The sequence below is a fragment of the Melanostigma gelatinosum genome (assembly GCF_949748355.1).
Source record: "Melanostigma gelatinosum genome assembly, chromosome: 12".
NCBI lineage: Eukaryota > Metazoa > Chordata > Actinopteri > Perciformes > Zoarcidae > Melanostigma > Melanostigma gelatinosum.
Genome location: NC_136645.1, coordinates 10,358,586 through 10,381,488, shown reverse-complemented (window position 1 = coordinate 10,381,488; position 22,903 = coordinate 10,358,586). Strand labels below are relative to the sequence as shown.

Genomic DNA, 22,903 nt, shown 5'->3' with positions numbered 1-22,903 from the left:
AAGATGAATGTGGTCAGAGATTGTACACAAATGCTCAGGGACACGAGACTGATTTTTAAGGCCATATTTGCTTTTGATGTATTGCGCGCAGCACTTCTTTGAGGCCAAACAATCGTCCTGCTCCGACCAGCCCCGTGCTCCATACAGTGCATACCCCTCGACATCCTCTGCAAGCAGCAATACAGGGAGCCAAGCAATTGGCCCACTACGGATGCCCTCCAAACGGCCACTGCACTAGTTGTGGATGGCTCACTATTAGGCTGTTAGGTGACAGCAGTCACAGCTCTACTCATACAGCACATCTCATTTTGTATCTATTTGCTTTGTTTGCTCATTTGTTTCCGATGAATGCAGAGTTGTGTTTATGAAGTATTTATCATGCCGGATGACACATTCAAACATGAGGACTTGCCACATAAACAGCAGCGAACTCATTCTTGTTTTTTCCTTTTCGTCCGCTTAGCCATTTAAAAAACAAACTAACACACACAGCAGCTCCACAATAATAGACGGCAAAACTCTCCCACCCTGCACAGATGAACTCTTCATTTCCTATTGAGAGGAACCATATGTCTGCCTGATGTGTCTTCCCACTACTTTAGTTAATGATAAGCTGTACTTTCAAATAATGATGATAAAAATGACTAAATTAAAGCTCTGAGTGCAGCAATTGTCCTGCCCTATCGTGCCAAATCAAGGCAAATTGAATGTACCACCACTCGGCTCCTGCTGTGTGCCGCCTTGCTCCCTCTGTGTTATTGAGAATGCTTTGTGTCACGTGACTGTAGATGAGCGGTTGTGCAGAATTAGGCCAGAACTGGGCCTGAGGGGGAAATGTCACAGTGACCCCTCCAAATGGTGTCTTCAGTGTGCACCATCTGCGTCTGTGTGTGTGCATATGTGCATTTGCATTAGCGTAGGTGTGTGCAATCTCTTGCACAAGGGACTTTAAGGTTAGCTGAGGTTGTGGCTTCAGATCTTCTTTGTGAGCGTGAGCGTGTCGACGGATGTGAGGAATATTGTGCATGCTTAGGCTGTAGGCTCAATTCATTATTTATGGTTTGTTTTAGCATTCACGTTTAGTTCGATGCCTACAGAATCACGAAGAGATGCCGGTGGTGAGTTATTCAGGACAGACCAATGTCTACTCCGTCGAGGGATCAGAAGCGAATTAACCTCTGTACGAAGTCTGATGGCACTGTATGATAAAATGCCTTTCAACCAAAAAAAGTCACTTTAGTTTTTAAACAACTGCTGCACAAACCAGACTCATTCTAATCATTCTGGACTGGAGCCAGGGTTCTGCATGATCTTAAAGATCACATCAGTCCTCAGGATATGCTCGAGGCAGACTCATGAATGAGAAGTCGGATCATCCTCTTGGAGCAATACGGCCAACATGTCTGTACTCAGTCAGCCATTCTAATGGATCATGAGATAAAATGTTTGATGTTAACTGGAAGATGATTACGCCTCACTCCTCTCTACCTCTGGAGGTTTTTTGTTACGCAGTAAGCTCTGCTCAGGATCTCACACTGTGCCTCTATGGGCTCCATGCATACCGATGTACACTTCAATGTTTGAATTTAAACACATGTGACTTGTAACTGTGTACTCTTGCAATGGCCATGTTTTGTTGTTCCCTTGCCAATCCGTACATTCCCGAAGGTCGCCTATAGTCAGCCAAACAATAATGCAAATTCATGTTTTTCCCCGCAGTGGGATTCCTCATTCCTCAGTAGCAAAATGCTGTAGGCGCATGACCAAGTGATGAATAGGGTGGGCAAACTGCCTCTTGTTGCTTTTGTGAAGGGCAGCCCCTCTAATGGCTAATCATCACAAGATAAACATGAAGACTGATCACATGACAGACCACACAGATCACGACTCATTTATCATCACCTGCCTTTTTTTGTTAAGCAACACCGCGCTCACTATTCCACTCTGTTAAATGGAGAGAGCTATGCCGTCTCTTTCTTCGTGCGGAGTCTCTGTCACATGAGGGGAAATCTGTTGGGATATTTATGTTTGACGGATGCTGCATAATGCATGTCACATGAAAGCAACCACCAATTTCACGTTACTTTCATCTGTATCTGGTTGACAGCGGGTCTTTTACCCCCTAGGGCTCAGAGGAGGAATTGCACAATGTCATTGAAACTCAATGTCATATCCCAAAACGTGTGTCATTAACAGTGTTTTAACTCCCATATTTTGTTCAAATGAAGTTACATTAACGGCGGTTTTCTCAGTCAAATAGCCTACAGGCAAGGATTTAGTTCGGTCCGTGTAGATGGCCAGCAGTGGTCAGCACCATTTGACCGTGACAACTTCAAGCTGACTGTTGTCACCAGAGAACGGTTTCTTATCAGTCCTGTGAGCTGAACTGAGGAAAGGTGATCAGGATGAGGTCATAGAAGCATCTCTGAAGAAAAAAAGGGAGAAGTCACTGCATACATTTATGATTATCCTGATATGTAGGGCTGAACGATAAGTCAACCTCTTTTGGCGGAATTGTATTGTATTATTGTTTTACCAATCTCCAAATAAACTGTGATTAAACACGAACAAAGTTAAATGATATGTTACATGTATGCAGAGTTCTGTTTGACGTAATGCATAACAATGGAATACGTGTGGTTTTGCATATATTAAGCATATTGTGACATATCGTGAACATGTTTTGTGTGATATTTGATATTTATTAATTTTGATATTTTAATATTGGGATTTCACACATTCAATTCAATTCAATTCAATTTGTTTAGTACAGCCCAATCTTTAGCCCATGCTTTACAATCTGTACACATATGAGATCCTCTGTCCCAGGACTCTCACATCGGAACAGGAAAAACTGTAAAAGAAAAGAGGAAGAGACCTGAGCGAGAGCATGTGTACAGAATGAACAACATAACAGAGTTACAACACATCCAATGCATATGACATGAATGATTCAAATAATAATTCAAATAATGACATATTCCCGATACTGATATCAAACTCATATACTAACTGTAAAATAAACAACAACAAAGAAAAAAGCCTAGGAAATGACATTACCTCCATGGGAATATGGCCGGGTCCCCGGGTGTTTGCCGACTGTGTGTTTATGGTATGAAAGAGATGAAAGACCCTTCTCTTCATCAGTATCAGTTCATGCCAGTAAAAGTTTTTTTTCTCTCTCTCTCTCTCTTCCTCTCTGTTCTCTAGTCCAATAGAATCCTGCCAGAACTTCTATACAGATTTCACGTTACAAATCGATATGGCCTTCAACGTCTTCTTCCTGCTTTATTTTGGCCTACGGGTAAGTTGGCACCTGCATGCTCACACGTGCATACACTCACTCGTACATGCATTTACTGTACACGTATACATACATGCTGTCAAACACACTGGCGCAAACAACATGCACACAGCCATGCAGGCATGAATTGTTTTACATGCATTCAAATATATAGCATCCCACAAAAGTTATATTATTCCCAGTATGTTGAATTTTTTCATCTGCTTTTTTTTTTTTTTTTTACAGGACAACCAACAATGCGTACAAATAGACAGACACCAATGAATACTCGCACAGAATGCCTTTAATTTGAACTGACACTGTTGTAATGCTGTTGCTAGCATGGCTGCCATGCCAGTGCAGCATTCCAGTGGTGAATGAATGAATAAATAAACTCATAAGCTGCTTACACCACCAACCGCTCGCAGCCAGTGGGGTGAAGCGTTTGTCATTCTATAGTGTGTCAGCGATGCCAGAAAGGAGACATAGCATGCAGTTTGAATGGTGGGCTGTGGTGGAGAGGTAGCAATTCGTATGAAATAAAAATTCTTGATGCCATCTCTTTTCTTTTGACAGTTTATAGCGGCAAATGATAAGCTGTGGTTTTGGCTGGAGGTCAACTCAGTGGTCGACTTCTTCACGGTTCCTCCCGTGTTCGTTTCTGTTTACTTGAACAGAAGCTGGCTCGGTAAGTCTCTCTTTCAGCCGTTTCCTTCTTTCGCGCTTTGAGTCTCCCCTTCGTTCTCCCTCTTTAGCCTGATCATTTCTTGCTTTCTCGTACCGTTTTTCACAAATTTATTCTCAACACCTCCGTCTTTCCGCTCCTCTTTTTCCCCATTTCTTTTATTGCCTTCTATCTTCACATGTCACCCCTCCTTTTATCACTCACTATCTCTCCCTTTGCCTCTCAGTCCCCCTTCTGGCTCCCCATTACTGGGATTGTGTCTCCAAGGCCCTCTTGCTTTGGGCTGCAGTCAACTTTCCCTCATCATTGAAAGTGACAGGGCTGGGTTCCAGGGCTGGGTTCCTCTGACGTTTCAGGGAACACAGCAGAGTGGATTGGCTAATGGGAGTGAGAGTAACTCAGAAATGGGCTGTGGCTCTGTCTGTGTATGTGTCTGTGTGTGTGTGTGTGTGTTATTGGTAATTGCTGCGTTGAGGCGTTACACCTGGAATACCTCACAGCGGTCCATAACTGCCATCTAATGGGCTCCTTCACACTCACACAAAAAATGCACATGGAAAAGCATGTGTTCTCCCCAAACACACATGTACACACTTCCATACACACACTCTCTCGCATGAGCAGACTGGAAAACACCCAAACCTGCATTATGTAACGACCTACTTTTCTCAGTGCATTCAGAGTATTGTGGCCTAAATTACACTGCAGTAAATAATAAAAAAAATAGTTTCTTTGTAGCTGTATTCTTTTTCGAGTGCACTGCCAATTAAAACTTACTTTCATAACCATATATACAATACATGGTAATACTTAATTTACAACTCAGCTGATTGCTAATCAAATGTTTAGCTGAGCATGACATTGGACCACCAAAGGCTGTTATGTCAGAATATGAGCTGTTATATGAAATATAGTCAAAGGAGTTTAGGTTCTTCAAGCAGAAAACACTTCGACCTATGGAGCTACTAGATACTGTTCACATTTATCTCAAAAAGATATCTTAAAGATCCTGTTTTTCTCTCTCTTATTTTTTCAAAATGTGTCTTGTTAGACCCAAGGAAAAGCATGTAGAGGTGTTAAAATGAATGATGGCTGAATTCCAATTACCGGTAGGCGCCTCAGTTTCAGGGTCCTGTTGGTTCACTGTCATGGTTTACAGGCACACTTGAACAGAATGGAGCTGTTGTTAATGCTGTTTGTAATTTCTGTGCTCTTCCTGCTATGGCAAGTCAAAATGTCTGCTGTGAAAAAGGTCCATAATATTAACGAGCAACAACTATGTTTCTGAGATATGGGAACTGGATGATATTGCAAAAAAGTCAAACTGGGAAGGAAACATGAGAAACACATTGATCATACATGGTTTAAACAAATCTCTAGGTTCGCCAAATTTACGTGAAAGATTAAATTTGACAAATTAGACCTACTATGTTATTTGCACACTTTTCCTGTGCAATCGTAGAATTTGACCAACATTTTGGCTTCAAATAAGAAATTAGATTATTATAAATTAGAGCAGTAAGGATTTGTAAATGAACTGATTGGTAGAGTGGCAGGAAATGAATCAGTGACTTTTTAAAATATTCCATTTATCATTTCTGGCAAAAATGCCAAATGTGCACTGGTTTTAGCTTCTCAAATGTCAGGATTTGCTGCTTTTGTGTTTTGAAACATTGTAGGTTGAATAACTTTGGGTTTTCCGAGTTGGTCAAACAAAAATAAGACTTTACCTTGGGTGCCGAGAAGATTTTTTTTTTTTTTTACGTTTCATGGATTAAACGTCAAATCAATTGATTGTGAGAATATTTGGCAGATTTTGAATAATGAGAATAATCAATTCTCAATTTGGTCTATTTACAATATCAATCTTATTATACCTGATAGAAATGATGGCCAAAACTATGAAAGTAACACGTTGAAATAAACCTGAACTGTCCCTAATTACATGACATAAACTAGACTTTAAACTGTCAGAGATTCAGGGATTTGGAAGGACTGCCTTCTGTGTTCTTTATCTTTACATGCACACTGGAATCACTAAATCTAGTAATATAAAAAGTCATATGAAACTGTGAAAGTCTATTCTCTGAGGTGATTAAGTTTTCTTACGAGGCTTACGATGGCCATGAATTTCACAAGGAACAAGCTGTGTAAGGAATTAGATATGGCCAAGTCCAGTAATCTGGTTTCTGGTATTCATGATGTAAGGTATCCTCATCTCATCCCCAGAAAGCCGTTGGTGTTGGGGCCTTGATGAGGATGATGAAAGGATGCTGCCTGACATTCTGCAGTCATTAATTACCTGTGATCATTAAATATCCTGCACAGTTCTTGATGTAGAAAGCGAAGACACCTTTCATATACAATACAGCTGCAGTGTGAGTTGTTGTGTCCTATTTCTTTGACAGGGCCATGATGGCTTTTCTAATAATCAATGGACTAACCCACAGTTGGTGTTACTTTAATTTAGTTAAGTGTGTACATACCGTTCTTCAGCAGGCTTTGTACTGTGCTCCTCATTCCCAGTGGATTAGTTCATCTTTTCTTTCCATTCGCTGCTGGGGACTACACACCACAGCCAGCGTAATACATCTTAATTACAGTACCTTTTGCTTCACTCTGTCAGCTGTGGTCCTGCATGAGAAGACTGTTGGACGTCCAGTGGAGGTGTATAATAAAAAGACCACTAATAGGGGTTCTGCCCTGTGCTGTGTGGTAGAGTGTCCGCCCACTCTGCACCAGAGGAAGTATATCTATGCATTTCAAGATATGTTCTCCCTGCCTCTGCAAATTGGACATTGATTAAGAGGAGGACGATGTGTGGCTAATGTAAGAGGGCATGCAGAGTTCTTCATTGGAAAGGGGAATTAATCTCCTTTAAGAATGTAGAATACTGTCGTAGCCTTTAGGCATGGCTCTAATTCTAACCTGCTACTGCCCCCTAGTGGTGCTTTAGTATACTGTTTCATGGTCCCTTGTGTTTTCCTGCTGAAAAAGGCTTACTGAAGTGCATCTGCCTTATATGGCCCACAGTCGCTGGCAGGAAGCCACCATGTACAGTCAAGAGAGTGAAGCTAATTTTTGGGAAGTTTAAGTCTCTTTGCTGCAGCCAGGCTCCTCACTTGTCATGAGTTGAGTTGTAAGTTTTGAAAAAATGTGTTGCTGGTGTTGAATTTAATATGCACGTGCTGTCTATCCAGCATGACATAAGAACCAGTGCTGCACTAGCAGTGTGTGTGTGTGTGTTAGTGCTGCACAGCATCATATAATCTAATCCATGGCTTTGTTGACTGTCAGTATCATCCCAGATGTAAAATCCAAGACTGGTGATTGATAAAAGGTCCCAGTAGGCTGCTCTGCTAGAACACGTGACTTCGGCTCGCAAATCCTCAATGAAGTAAGAGTGGGCACAGACCAGAAAACTCTTTTTGAATGAGCATCTGGCTATAGCTGAACCGTGTGTGTGTGTTTGCAAGAGTCTTTGAGATGTGTGGGAAGGAGATTTTGTCATGCATGAACACGTGTTTAGGGGAGCAGAATTTCACCGACAGTTTTTCCACACATGCACACATATAAACACACTCAAACATGTATTACTATGCTTGTGAGGACATTTTATTGACTAAATACAAGTAAATGCTTATGTTGGGGGACCAGATTCTGTTCCCCAGTTAGGAGGAAAGTCTCCAGAACAGATATTGTGGTGTTGAATACAGAACACACACACACACACACACACACACACACACACACACACACACACACACACACACACACACACACACACACACACACACACGTACAAGTACCTCAAAATTGCATTTAAGTCAACTACTTGATGAAATGTATTTTGTGACTTTCCACCATTGATTGTAACTCGACAACTCAATAGACTTACTGTACATGTCGTAGCTGAGTCATTTTACTGACAGTATTTTGGCAGACATGTTTAATCTTAATTAAGGACGATGTATGCTTTAAATGAACAAAAGAGCACAACGTGTTGTCCGACGTTTTGTTTAAAGACAAGCCGGTGTAAAAAGCCTGTAGCCAATGAGGGACAAGACGCAAACATTTTTACAAATTCGGACAATGGCGCACACTTTTGTCCTCAAAGCCATTCATGGCATTGCACTTGATTTTACACAAAACAGTAACAGAATTAGTTGTATAAAGATTTTGTGTATGTGCTTTTATGAAGTGGGTGTATACTGAGAGGCATTACTTCTCTAAAATATTTGGAAGTCATGTTTAAATGACCTTTTCAAAGGTTTTCATTAAAGAATGGATCCCTATTCCCGAAAAGTTTTTTCATGTCAGACAAAATCAGATTTTACTGACGTGGAAATGACCTCAGCCCTGGATCGTCCAATAACTATCGTCAAATTGTCAGGATTACTGTCTTTGTTCTGCAGCGTTTTCATTTCAGCTTCATCTCTGCTAATCCCTGGCAGGGTTCAGACTGTTTTTTTGAAAATAGGTTCAACACAGCTGTGTGTTGATGGAGACAAAGCTTTAAAAAGGGTTAAAAGTAAAGTACTAAAAGGGGCATGGACAGGTAAATCTGTTTGGGTGGTGAGGATTAACACTAACAGGAATGAAAAAAACATATATATTAGCGCTGACATTTTGCTTACTGAGACACAATCCCTGGCAAGGCTGGTATGATTAAACAAACAATAGATTTCGAGCTGTCTATTTAGCTCTTCTGCCTGCAGCAGCGACCATCGATTTCAAAGTATCTATAGCTGTCTTCTTTACAAGGAACTTTTAACTTTTGTGGTGCTGCACTGAGGAAGATTAGCTTGTTACAGAATAGTGAAGTCTGAGGAATTATCTCTTGTCATTTTCTGGAGGTGCTTTTGAAATACTAGGCCCTAAATATTTTTTGGATCAGCAATTTTGAATTCCTTTCTTGGCAAGAAGAAAAAGGAAAATTCCTTGGACCAGATTCTAAAATAATGATTCCTCCTCAGCTTCTCGTATATCGACGTACACACAGTGATGCTAATTTGGAGCCCGTCCGAGAGAAGTCCTGTGGCGAACTTATTCAGAATGGGTACAGGGTGAGGCAGGGCCATCATGGACAGGAGCAAAAGGAAAGGCAGACAGGACTGTATAATTTAGTGTGGTCCTGTTTGCGCATCCTCTCCATCTGGGGTAAGGGCATTGGTGGAAGTGGTGCACACACTGAGTTTAGTATCTTATTTATGCAGATCTTGAACGTGTTACTCTATTAGAGTTAGCTGGTCTTTAAAACATGTTTGCTGACGAGCATATGGCCACTGTCCTACATTTGCAATTCCTAAACTTACTGTAAAGATCGTCTCAATGGGACACAAACTGACACGCACTAGGCACAGACGCGAATACACGCGTTCCATTGGATCAGCCGTGTTATGTAAAAAGAATGAGGCAGGTGTCGCATTGTTCTCTAATCCCTAAGTGAGATGCTCTTGGATGCAGACTGAGGCTCATGTAAAGTAGGCCACATGATGTTCCTCCTAACTTGTATGAATGCGTAAATAATTCGAAAGCATCATCTCGAATAAAGTGTCGACTTCTTCCGTTTCATATCCTGGTGTGTCACAGACATTTTGCATCCCATGGCACTGCTGTACCAAAAGTGCTGTAGGAAAACAATTGGACCATCCTATCGGATTGCTCTTACATGTTGTCTGTGTCCAGCTGTCTTCCTTCATATCTGCCACTGTTCTGTCTCTCTGGTGCTACTGTAAAGATATTTTAGAAAACATCCAACTTATATGAGTATATTTGAATGTGAATGTAATGTTGCCATCAGCTGTTCTTGATGCACATTTATGCAAATTTCTCTCTTTCTGTGTCTCTGTCTCACAGGCTTAAGATTTCTGAGAGCACTAAGATTGATACAGTTTTCGGAAATTCTACAGTTTTTGAATATCCTGAAAACAAGGTAAGAATAAAGCTTTTCTCGTTCATTGACAAGAATCATAACCACATAGAATAATATCTTCGCTGCAGTAGCTGTGTGAGGTTGGTTTGCATGTCATTGTCACATACAGTATGCGGTAGTAATTGCTTACATTTGTATTCAACTACATGCATATTTTATGAGGTATCATAATTGTATGCTTTTTAACATCTTTGAGAGTTTTATGGTTTCTCTTCTTCTTCATCCCAGCAACTCCATCAAGCTAGTGAACCTGTGTTCCATCTTCATAAGCACATGGCTCACAGCAGCTGGATTCATACATTTGGTAAGTGGACAGACGTGAGGGACCAGTAAGGTCTAGTGATCAATGAGCCAGTGAGGATGCTCACGAGGAACCGGGACAATACAACTGTGACACGTCACACTTCAAAATCGAATTGTCTAATTGTCAAATTATTAATATTGTAAACAATTAGCCAACTTTAGAACGAACTGCAAGAGATGATATTGTAATGGCATTGTTTCACACTCTTATCAAGTCGGGATGCACTGATCCAACTTGTTTTCTCCAGTAACTTTACTGTTACTGTAACTTTACATGCAACTGCCAATACCTAGTACTGATCCGATACAGTGCTTTGTTTTTTTTCCCTCACTTTTTGGATTTCATTGGAAGCATTGGCTGTGTCCAAATTCACCCATTTACTACTCTCTCTATAATAGACACTCAAAAGTAAATCATTTAGATTTCGGACACTTACTAATCACAATAGTCACATATTCATTTTGCCTCCTCACAGACAGCTTTAGAGCCTCCCCGCCCAACAGTACTTTGTGTGCCATGGGCACTACTTTTTTTTGTTCCATTGTGGAGCAGTGGTCTTTAAAGTAAAAAGACTGTTCACAATGACTAAATGAGTCATAGAGGAGACACTGAATTCTACAATGACATTGATGAAGAGAAGGTTTTTATTCTGCTGTAATAAAGTTAGTATTTGCGCTGTTGCAGATCGATGCAAGCATGTCGTAGAAAATAAAAGGTTCAATTATGATCAATGGTCAGAAGGCAAACAACCACCAATTCATGTGCACAATAAATTGTATTTATTGATAATAAACTGTATTTTCAAAAAGATAAATATTTTTGTGATTTACAATTTGAATGAACATATAACTTTTCTAACAGAGATATATTCTACAGGCAAGAGATAATATTATTCATATAAAACACAGGTTGGGTGCCCTGGTGACCTAACAGTCAAGGAAGAGTGTTCGAGTGTGTGTGTGGCTGGAGACTTTATTTGTATGCCTCCTCGCTCCCCATTTCTCCTGTCATAATCTACTGTCAAAGTGTTCAAGAAAAAATTATTGTAAAAAAACTACAAATTCTTGTGTGTAGAGTGACATTTTTTTGAAATTCCTGTATAGTATTCATTGTGTATTTGTAGCTTTGCCCGACAACTCAGTTGAGCATCAAACTGTTTTACCACTAGATGGTAGTCTTAGCTCAATAAAGGATATACTGGATGACTCAACAAAGATGAATGCACGAGCATCTGTAGCTGGATTTAATCAAACTTGATCAAATAGTTTCCCTCTGCAAGCTTTGTCTGAACCTCTTTCATAAAATGTTTACAGACTTGTGGTGAGAGTCATCTCTAATTGTCCTTCACTCCCGCTCCCAACTCCATTTTAGGTGGAAAACTCAGGGGATCCTTGGGAAAACTTCCAGAATTCCCAGTCACTTTCCTATTGGGAATGTGTCTACTTGCTGATGGTGACAATGTCTACAGTGGGCTACGGGGACGTCTATGCAAAAACCACCTTGGGGCGCCTGTTTATGGTCTTCTTCATCCTCGGTGGTTTGGTAAAATCAGGCTTTTCTTTCTCCCTCGCTCCCCTTACCCCCTCCTAAATCCTGCCTGTCCCCATCAATAGACTGTATTTAAAACGGTTGAACATGATACATTAATGAACAATGAATTGAAATGATTTAGTTTGTTGTATGATATTCAAGCATAGTGCTGTTTTTGAAATGTTGGAACTATGTCGCCTGTCCCGGTAGATGTTATTTATGTGATAGTGAAGTTGTAGCCTCCTGTTTAGCCTGCTGTATCCCGTCTACATGTAGTTACAGTACTGCGTGCTCCCTCGTCCCCCTCCCCTTCACGTGTCACTCCTGTATTCGTCTGATAAGAGTGCAAGTTCCTGTCTGATAATGTTGTTACTGTTCTCTTAAAAGCAGTTGCGGTTTCAGGACAAACCCCCTCCTCCCGTGTCTCTTCCCACAATTCCAACAAACACAGGGGCAGGGAGATGAGGCTTAGGCCAGCCTGACTGTTCCCATAGCAACAGCACCCTCCCAATCCGTCCCGCTCACCTTCCTCCGATCGAGCGTCCCGATTGGTCGCCCCTTGCACATTACCTTAAGCACAGGCACGCATGGGTGTTCACACACATCCTGAAGACCCTGCCTCCTCCAACTTCTCCAACAACGAAGTGGAGGATTTAGCCAAATCACAGTCACTGTGTTGTGTATTTATTTGGCCAGCCATCACTGTGCACTGATGACCTGCAGCTGTGTGGATGTGTACCTTGTCGTGGCCATGGTGATAGGTTATGTGTTTTTGCTCAGCGCTGAGAGCTCTGGAAGTCTTTAGGCTATAGTACCCCAGCCTGCTTCCTATCACCAGCAGTGGCTAAATAATGACTTCAGGCTTGAGATATTTTAAAGCCAGGGATCATATTCAACTCCCATCATTTCACGTTATTCCTGCTGATGGGCGATAGGTGCACTTTCCAAGTACGAGTTAAAGTATGTATTTACAAGGGCACCTCTCTGTTTCTTAATGCAGATGTTGGCCTCGATGAGGAGTGTCAGTGATTGTTCGTTGGTAAACTTACTAAACACGACCCTGCACAAGGATAACAGGCTGTGCAACTTTGCAAAATGTATCCAGCTCATTTTCCAGCCCAACAAATGAGTCTTAATGTGTTTTGCAGCTGTGGACCATCAGGCAGGCCTATTCAAATCAACCTGCCAAATCATCTGTGTTTGTTGGACAAAACATGGCACATAGGTTTTTATTCTCCTTCCAAAAGTCTGCTATTCAGAAAGGTGTTGGGTGCTGTCTCAGACTCATCAGCTGTGACAAAATTCTTTCCATCCGAACAAACCTGTTCCTAAACTTTTACCTTTAAGAAACGGGGGCTATTTTCTTTTTTTCTTTTTTTTTACAACAAAAAACAAGATTTTTGGGTATATGAAGATCTTGCTCCAATTTTCGAAGTTTATCAAGTCTCTTCAGACAGTGAGAGAGTTTATAACTTGATTTCGATAGCAAAGGAATATTTACCCCCTCAGAAATCTGGATTCTTGCACCAGTTTCCCCACCACCCTGCTGCGGCATAGTAGTCTCTTTTTTAGTCTCTTCTTCTGTCTTCTATCTTCTCCTTAGGCCATGTTTGCCAGCTACGTCCCTGAAATCATAGAGTTAATAGGAAACCGAAAGAAATATGGTGGTACCTATAGTGCGGTTAATGGGAGAAAGTAAGTATTCCAGATGGTTCTGCTGTCTTTCTGTGTGCGGTGGAACCCTCTCTGCATGCCTTTTTCTTTTTTCTGTTCCATGCATGTAGGCCATGTTTGCTCGCTACGTGCCAGAAATTGCTGCTCTCATCCTTAATCGGAAGAAATACGGAGGGAGTTATAACTCGACACGAGGCAGAAAGTAAGTTTGAATCCAGACAAGGTGTGGTTGTGTGACTCAAGTGCATCCCCATGGAGTTTATAGTTACTGGGGGTTAGTTAACTTGACTTTTTTTAGAACAGTAAAGTTACTTTATAACATCAAGTCGCACTGCGTGACTGGAGACCTTGGCCATTAGGACACACATCTCTGTCTCTCTCTCTCTGTCCTCGTCCTCTTCTCTGTCTGCCTCTATCTGTCCTTCACTCAACGTCATTTGTGTTGCCGTTCATTTTCTTTCTCTCTCCTTGAAACATCCTGTGTTGCGCTTTAATTCAATTCGGAAAATAGAGCTTTCATGACTACTACATTTTAGACTTAGCGTACTAACCTGTGGTGCTTCAATGCAATATATCTGTGTACTTTGTGTTGTCCCATTTCTTATTTAGTCCCTCATTAATACAGTCTTAATTAGTACTTATTTCAAAATGAAAGAAAATAGTCATGAAACCCCTACTATCCACTTCCAATGGATCTTTTTTCCACAAGAAAATAGAAAGATTTAACCATCTGCAAGTGCATTATTATTGGTGGTCTTTTTTTTTTTTTTTTTTTTTTGCATGTTTTATGGAATTACTTTGCTTTAACTGCATCATTTTTGGCATGTTCTCTATGACCTGCAGTCATGAGGCTTTTTCATTGACCTCGAACTCCATGAAAAAGTAATCTTCCTGTCGTATGTCAACGCTAGCCCATTGCATCATCAACGCTTGACATGACTCTGGCCCTGATCTTCAGTCAGCTCCCACACCCTGAATGCTGGATGCATCGCTCCCAGTGGAGCCTCTCAATTGCTTTTTGGCTTGCTTTGCCTGCTTGGTTCTTGATGCTCGCCTGGTTCTCCTGTTTGTGTTGTTATTTATGTATGTGTGTAAATGGCCTCTCACAGCAGAGGATCCAGTGCACTGTGAAGTATGCGTGGTCATTTCACCACAGTAAATACTCTCCAGTGCTGTTCTCCTCCCCTCGTGGCTCAAACCGTGATGATATTCAGCACACAGGTATATTTGAATCCAGATGTGGTGTGTCCAGAACAGGGAGGGTCGACCTCTTTTTCCTTCTTCTCTGTTCTTCTCATTCTCTGCTTTGGCACTCAACAACTACTATGCAGTCAATTCTCTTTGTCACTCCGTTTCTCTTCTCCGATTCTAGTGAGTCAGCAGTCGATCGAGGCATTGGAAAAAAGCTTTTCTTCGATAATGTTTGCCTGTCATTGAGATAAGATTGATGAAATGTTATGTTTGGCCAGTGACCTCAGCCCAGACTCACAGATGTGTGTTGAGAGAAGCCCGCGTCAAAGCCGAGGATAGTTTCTCCCACACACTTTATTTTCTCTTTCCGCACCCCCCATACCCTTTCACATACAGTGCAAAACATATGGTAACAATCAGAAGATACCCACCAGACACACAGGCTCAGAGTGGCACCAGGCTCTTTGCATGATCATTTAGATTTGTGTTTGTTTGGTGTTTACATGTATAGGACCTGACACATAGATAAAACCGCTCTGTCATGTGGGTTTCGGTTTGCCGTCGGGGTTCAGTTATTTAGCAGCTGTCAGCACAAAAAAAAAGTCGATCATGGAAATGAGATTAGGAGATTACAAGTATCCGACTGATTACAAAGCTCACAAACAATGAGATCATGATACATTGTGAACTATTTAAAATGTATCCCTCATTTCATCTTGCTGCCTGGCCGCTGTCATTTGAAACAGGCCTCGGAGGTTATTTGGAAGTGAGAGGGACTCGCGTTGGATCTGTACGACATTTCTGTTTCATGCTGGTGTTGCTCATCGTACTCTGTGCAGTGTAGCGTACACCCGCGAGCGCAGTGACAGCACTCAGCCTGCGTGTGCTGATATAATAATGACAAGTGTTGCATTCTGTTGGCGCCCAGTGCAGTCGGGGCTCTGTGGTTTCCATTATGGCTCCATGGTTTCCATTATGGCTCCATGGTTTCCATTATGGCTCCATGGTTTCCATTTGCCCCAACTTCAACAGAGGGGTTGACGTGGAAACTGGCTTTAACGCTGGCTGAAGTTTGACGTACACCTTTTGAAAGTCCACTGTAAGGGCGAGCGGCTCAATGGTCAAACATACATTTCCAAAGAATCCGCATGCTATTGCACTGTAATTACAAAGCGCATTATACAGTGTATACCTGCATTCGTCTTGAAATTGATTACAGGAGATGCCTTTATATTTAATACAAAAATAAAATGAGAGCCAAGTTGTATAAATTGCAACATTTTGACGATGATTCTTGCAGTACAGTTTCTTTACCTAAGGATTAGAGCAGTACCAAGTGAGTGGCCTCTGTTGCTGATGTTTGAGCTCTTTGTCTGTTCCCCAGTGACATCCTGGGATGTTCCCTGGACTGCATGTTGTGTGTGTGTGCACGCTCTGTAATACCCCTTTGTATTTAATGTGATTGTGTGCCCTCTTTTGTTTAGTTTCTGGTTTCTGGGTTGTGTTTGGTTTTCTTGTAAAAATGTCCACAGCTTAAACTGTACAGTTCAATCTGGTTAACCAGAGGGAAGGTATTTTGTTCATGAAGCAATTACAAATGGTTGAATTATTCAAGCTATCCGTTTCTTATATCCTGTTCAACGAGCCAAAGACCTCAGTCGTCAATTTGATGCCACTTTAATTACGTCTGTCAAGTGAAGCATAATATTTCAACAATTATTCTGTCTTAAATGGACTTATGGGGGGGAAGGAAAAAAGCTTGATACATGAGGAAGAAAGTTTTACTTTGCTGATAAATCACCTACTACATCGAGTGTGTGTGTGTGTGTGTGTGTGTGTGTGTGTGTGTGTGTGTGTGTGTGTGTGTGTGTGTGTGTGTGTGAGGGAGAGATTAATAACCTAATGCGGTACCCACACAAACTAAACAATACGCCATATAAATCCGTATATTCCCTCTACCCTTGTTGAAGGGCATCTGGGATACTGGGAATAGAAAAACGTGACGAATGTTTTTCAGCTCTTGAAATGAGAGACATCTTGTGCCAAACACTGCCGGCTGCCCACAGACATCTCAGCTCGTCAGCTTGTAAGACCACACGGCCCCTTTGCTCAACTCTGGCCAGCCGTGCCATCGCGGCTGCTCATTAGATCCTCTTAAAGGACAGAGGCGACATCTGCGAAGACCATTATGTCCTGCAACATCCACAGACTGCCACTCTTTCAATATGTCTGTCACATTACTTTGCCAAGTCCACTTCAGTTCAGTCCTACTCGGTCCGTCTGGTACAGAGTATGAGGACATTAAGTGATCTGGACTATGGTTCTCATCTAACATCAATAAATATCCGTTTCCTTTAAACCTGCCAAACGTAGTCAGATGTCAGTAATATTCTATAATTTTAGGCATCAACTTTTGAAGGTTATTGCGTTAGCCAGAGCCTGCTTCTCGTGTACAAGAGTATGATAATGCATTCAGACAAATCTAGTTTGATCATAAGAATATGACCGCAGTGATTTTTATTTTTATTTTAGGAAAGAGTAACCCAATACTCATAGTGTTCAATGCAAAGCTGTCCAGAATCCAGGCACTCAAAACTAAAGTGGTTCATTTGTCTGCTGGCACATCCTGCTAAGTAGTGGATAAGGCCATTGTCATTACACAGATTGCCTTACAGGTCTCCATCGGGTAATTACGGTGTCTGCCGAGTGTCCACACTAATTCATGTCGGTATAAGGGCTGAATTCTACTCAGCATGTTTGGATTTCTCATTTAGGGCTTTGGCAATAAGACCTGGTGACATTTAACTTTAACTCCAGAAGGGTAGCTCAGTTTACCACAGTGCAAATGAAGCATATAAAATGTCTTAAATACAGCCAGTTTCGCGTGATTAAATTGATTAAATATAACTACATCATGGTTGAGTTCCAACCATTTTTAATAACAACAACGTTCAGTACTTAGTTAAATTATTTGAAAAAATAGCAACAATAACATTTAAGGAGCAAGATAACCTGAAGATGAACTTTAAAGAAAATAAAAATGGCAAAAAGAAAATTTTCATGTACAAATTGAATTAAAGCTGAAGTTTGATTGTTGAGACAGTTAAGAATTTGAAGTTTAAATGTAGGCCCTTGTCAGACAGCGACCATCCAAACTGGCCAAATGACTCTCATCTCATGATATAAATGTGAAGCTGATCTTTGAACTTGGTCACTCTGGCTTACGGTGCAGTCAGAGGACAAACAGGGTCACAACCTCAACTCCAAAATCGTTCCAATCTAACTTTGTACTTCCTCACTTCTGTAATCAGCCCCGTGCAGTCTGACGGATACCCCTTGCTGTAATGCGCTACATTTTTTTTGCCAGCGGACCCGTCAAAATACTCCGAAGTCCTGTTTAGAATTTGCATCTACCACAAGCCTCCAAATCACTTTGAAAGTTTTTAGTAATGCTCTGTAAAAAAGAAGCACAAGCATATTGATGTAGATGTCTTTGTCGACATGCATTCAGCTCACAAAGGGGCGGTTTGGCCGGAGGGACAGTTTTTATATTGAGAACGGAAGACAATCCAACCACTGTGGACTGTGATTATATCTCAGATTTGGTTCAGAGTTGGTTCAGAGTTGAGTGTTTGATTGGACTTGTGCAGAATTAAACCACTTTCATTACATGGGGGGAAAATGTTCACTTTTAAGTTACTTGTTTGCTTTGAAATGGCATTTGTTTGACATGTATATCACTTTTTTTAGTCTATGTTTGAGATGCGAGAGTGCTTTGGTTTGACTGATTATCTGTGGGAGACAAGCCAGTGTCTGCAGTGATTTATGTTGCCCACTCAAGATGATTTCTTCCCCCCTTCCAGGCATATTGTGGTCTGTGGTCATATTACCCTCGAAAGTGTCTCCAACTTTCTCAAAGACTTCCTACACAAGGACAGGGATGATGTCAATGTTGAAATAGTTTTTCTCCATAAGTAAGTTATTTTTTCCTCACCACGTGTAGCAGAACACAATGTAATACACAGGCAGCCTGTGTGTTGTATATATCTATATATAGATATATATATATATATATATATATCTATATATATATATATATGAGGTACGCTAACCGCTCTCCTCTTTTCTCTGTGTTAGTATTTCCCCTAATCTTGAGCTGGAAGCCTTATTCAAACGCCATTTTACCCAAGTAGAGTTCTACCAGGGATCTGTTCTCAACCCTCACGACCTCGCCAGAGTGAAGGTACTGTCAGTGACGTCTTCATGAGAGATAAAATCACGTGACATTATTGACAACGCTTGTTGAATTAATATGTAGAATAAATTGGACAGATTAAAAGCAAATTCCATTGAAAACATCAGTTATTTTATTTTATTTTTAGTGGGTGTAGAGCGCAGAGCGAAACCGAGCAGGATATTTTATTATTTGTTTCTTTAAAATGAATACAGACAGAACAGAGAGGAAGAAAAAGTCTGAACCACTTTGACATGAAGTGTGACTAATTGAAACGGGTCCAAGTAAAACCCACTATTTTTTGTTATCATAATGTGAGAGAGACACAATTAGTTTAACGCTCGATGCCTGTAAATATGAATTGACTCTCATGTTGACATACCTGTTTCTTTGGTTCCCACACACAGATCGAAGCAGCAGATGCCTGCCTAATCCTAGCCAACAAATACTGTGCAGATCCTGATGCTGAAGACGCCTCCAACATCATGAGGTATTGTATCGTCTGGACTTTGAAATCAGTGGAAAATGAATTTGTTGTGTGTTACATTGTGCCGGCTTTTCTGCTTCAAGGGTTATTTCGATCAAGAACTACCATCCCAAGATCAGAATAATCACACAAATGCTACAGTACCACAATAAGGTAAGACGTCTTGGTGCAAAGAGCATCAAGATGAAGATCTTGATGCTCTTTATTTGTCTCGCAAGACCAAACATGTGTATCGGGGGGATAACCCGCAACAGCGTCTGCTGTGTGCTGCATTTCAGTAGTTTCTTTCATCATTTGGTTTTTCATAGCAACATGTTTTAAACAAATGACCACGCGCTCCATTGACCACTCGCTCCCTTGACTCCAGAAGGACTGGTAACATATAACATGACAATTCATGCAAATATCGACCTTTTTCATTGCTCCAATTCATAATGACTATCATGAAAGTGACATACATTATTGTGTTGCTAAGCATTGAAGTTAACAGGTATTTAAAGACTTATTGTTAAAAAAAATATATATATATATATTTATATATATATATATTTATATATATATATATATATTTTTTTATTTTTATTTATTTTTTTATTTATTTTTTATTTTATTTTATTTTTTCTAAGGAAAGAATCATTTTTGTCAGCTCGCATTTTTGAAAATGACACCCAACAAATATAGTGTTTTTGCATTTTAACATTTTGGGGAAAATAAATCTAAAAGAGAGTCGGGCGCTAAGCCGGAGCATTACAGACGGAGGGTAGTTACAGGTTTATTCAGACAGACAGACAGTTTTTTTGAAGATTAAAGCATGTGGACATGAAACCCAGCCCAAAGTACAAGTATGGGCCTGAAAAGGAGCATGACGTTCCCCCTTTTAAGAAATATGAACCATTTGCTTAGATTTCTGTGTCTTGTGACCTCCTTTGTCTGTCATGTGATGAAGGCCCATCTGCTGAACATTCCAAGCTGGAACTGGAGGGAGGGTGACGATGCTATCTGTCTGGCGGAGCTGAAGGCAGGCTTCATTGCCCAGAGCTGTCTGGCTCAGGGCCTGTCCACCATGCTAGCCAACCTCTTCTCTATGAGGTCCTTCATTGAGGTAACACAGAGGACAAGATCAACTTGCCTTGTCTCAGTCGCTCCTTCTGAACGGACTGCAGTAATGGCGATGAATGAATTCTCACATTGCATTTTTGTAAATTAGATGGTTTATTCAGTGATTGAAGGTGAGGTTAATATAAGTGGATACAGTAGGTTCTCTGCCGACAGATGGACTCGATCTATCAAACACAATACATTCCCCGGAAAGTTTAGACATCTTTGTCCAGAGAAAGACTTTCATTAAAAATGATTTCAGTCGGCCTGGCACATCATATTTTACTGTGAGATTTCATATGGAATCTGTTCAGTGTGTCCGTGGCTCAAAATTGAAGAGGTGCTTCTCTTTTTCAAAGAACTGTTGTCTTGTCATAAAGATGATGGATCACCTTATAATGACCAGGCTGATGTTTTGCGGTGGAACATCTGCAGACCACATTGGGCCGCTATTTGAAGGAAAACAGTGTTTCTTTTTTTTGTCTTATCCTCACATGTGACATTTCCGTGCTTGTTTTTTTTGTCAGATTGAGGAGGATACATGGCAGAAGTATTACCTAGAAGGGGTGGCTAATGAGATGTACACAGAGTATTTGTCCAGTGCCTTTGTTGGCCTCACCTTCCCCACTGTCTGCGAGTAAGTATCGCTCTTTCCTCGCTCAGAAAGCCCACTGTCAGTGGTAGGTATAGCCAACAATTCTGAAGTGAAGAAAGCAACACAAGATGTGAATTTCAAAGGCGTTTGAACACATCAGTCATTTGCTCATCCACTGCTGTCCTCTAATAAGTGCACATGTTTTACAGGCTGTGCTACGTGAAGCTGAAGCTGCTGCTTATTGCCATCGAATACAAGTCCGAGCAGATGGAGAGCAGGTTTGTTTATTGCGTCTTTCTTCCACTGACGTCGGCTACAACTGTGTTCAAAGTGAACTGCTGTGTGACTCGCTTCAAGCAGATCTTTTCATAAAAGATATTATTTCCTTCCCCCCGCTAAATCCTCTTTGTAGCTTTAATAACAGTTGATGATCATATCACATTTGATGGACAATAAGTTGGCGGATGACATTTGAATAACAATACGAGCATCATTACACACAACACGACTAGAAAGCACGCAGAGAGCACAAACCTCTGCCAAGGCTGCACAGTCATCTTGAATTTCTGTTTTTCATTTTAGTGTGCCAAAACTTTTCATACAGTGTGGTGGTCCATGAGAAATGAGCAGAAATGTTCCAAAAAAACATGGATCTGCACCAACAAACTCACTCATTCCTTGCCCTCATGGCCTGACGTTCCCCAAAATTCAAGTGAATTCTGATGACAATAAATGGGACTGGTGATACTGACTGTATGTTGTCGGTGGTGGTAACTACATAAGTCTGATACTTTTACCAAACTTTGCAGGTATGCAGGATAAAGGATAAAGATCCGGTTGAAATTTCAACTTGGTTTATTACTGTAGGTAACGGCACTGCAACATTGTTTTGTCCTCTGTTGATTATATTGTGCCGTGAATTAAAAGACACATTCACACCTGATTAACCAATTTGCTGCGCATTCAAATTCCATGTCATGTTTTTCCTTCACTTGATTCTTTTGTGTCCCTGTTCGGTCCGTATGATAACAAGTAACTCTACATCAGTGTCCGTCTTATCGCCAATAACAACATGAAACATGACGTACTATTTTTCAGTAATTTCAATTGCCAAATCTCACTCACTCTTCCGCTCTTGTGGCAAATGTTTTTTGTTTGTGTACTGGAAGAGTTGCATGTTAAATTATGGTAATTTTGACATTGAAAGTTAAAACTAAATTTTGTAGTTGTGTACATATTTGATCCCACACTGGAATGTATCCCAGTTTCTGTCAGTGGTCTTAATTCCTTTAAGCTAGTTAACTTATTGAAAATAGTTTTTTCGAGTGATTTTGATGATGCCACAATAAGGCATAATTTTCCGTATACCTACAGCCCTTTTCTAGAAGATGTACTGCCACAATTTCCATTGCCATTTGGTTTAATCACACCTTTCTCAAAAGATAACCACCTTTTAAATCAAACTGAATTCGTTTTTAGTCAACATTCATTTTTTTTAGGTGCAAGGACCTCACCTTTGGACAAGCATGAAATAACTTAATTGTGTGTTTGTACAGAGTTGCTTCTCATGCTGCCATATAAGGTGTACCTACTGAATAACAAGAGAAGCATTCGACGCATATTCTCCTCTTCTTTTATGTTCATGACAACTGTTTGATTTGAGATTCTTTCTTGTTGTTTGCAGAAGCCGAAAGCGGTATGCCCTCTACCTTATCTTACTTCCAAAGTTCAACCCAATCTCCAGCACTTTAAAGCTTCTGACTTTGGGAGTTTCCCCAAGGATATTTTGCCAAACACTATCTCACAGGCCTCTTTTTCGAACTCTTTTTTTATGGTGTCCCTTGTGCTTAACGCACTAACTTCTTTGCAGGCAGCGCGAGGGTAGAT

The 22,903-nt window shown here is 40.8% G+C and overlaps 1 protein-coding gene across 1 annotated transcript in view; it reads left to right on the top strand.

Annotated features, from left to right (window-relative positions):
- Positions 1-22,903, top strand: part of LOC306785946 (calcium-activated potassium channel subunit alpha-1a-like) — a gene marked incomplete at both ends in the record, with an annotated part of 118,757 nt that overhangs the window by 60,280 nt on the left and 35,574 nt on the right. The window contains 14 exons of the mRNA XM_079280535.1: positions 3,211-3,304; positions 3,860-3,971; positions 9,828-9,903; positions 10,132-10,207; positions 11,579-11,749; positions 13,341-13,432; positions 18,466-18,576; positions 18,740-18,845; positions 19,244-19,326; positions 19,407-19,476; positions 20,270-20,425; positions 20,949-21,058; positions 21,226-21,294; positions 22,701-22,712. Coding sequence (XP_079136661.1) covers positions 3,211-3,304; positions 3,860-3,971; positions 9,828-9,903; positions 10,132-10,207; positions 11,579-11,749; positions 13,341-13,432; positions 18,466-18,576; positions 18,740-18,845; positions 19,244-19,326; positions 19,407-19,476; positions 20,270-20,425; positions 20,949-21,058; positions 21,226-21,294; positions 22,701-22,712 — 1,338 coding nt within the window. The remainder of the gene's footprint in view (positions 1-3,210; positions 3,305-3,859; positions 3,972-9,827; positions 9,904-10,131; positions 10,208-11,578; positions 11,750-13,340; positions 13,433-18,465; positions 18,577-18,739; positions 18,846-19,243; positions 19,327-19,406; positions 19,477-20,269; positions 20,426-20,948; positions 21,059-21,225; positions 21,295-22,700; positions 22,713-22,903) is intronic.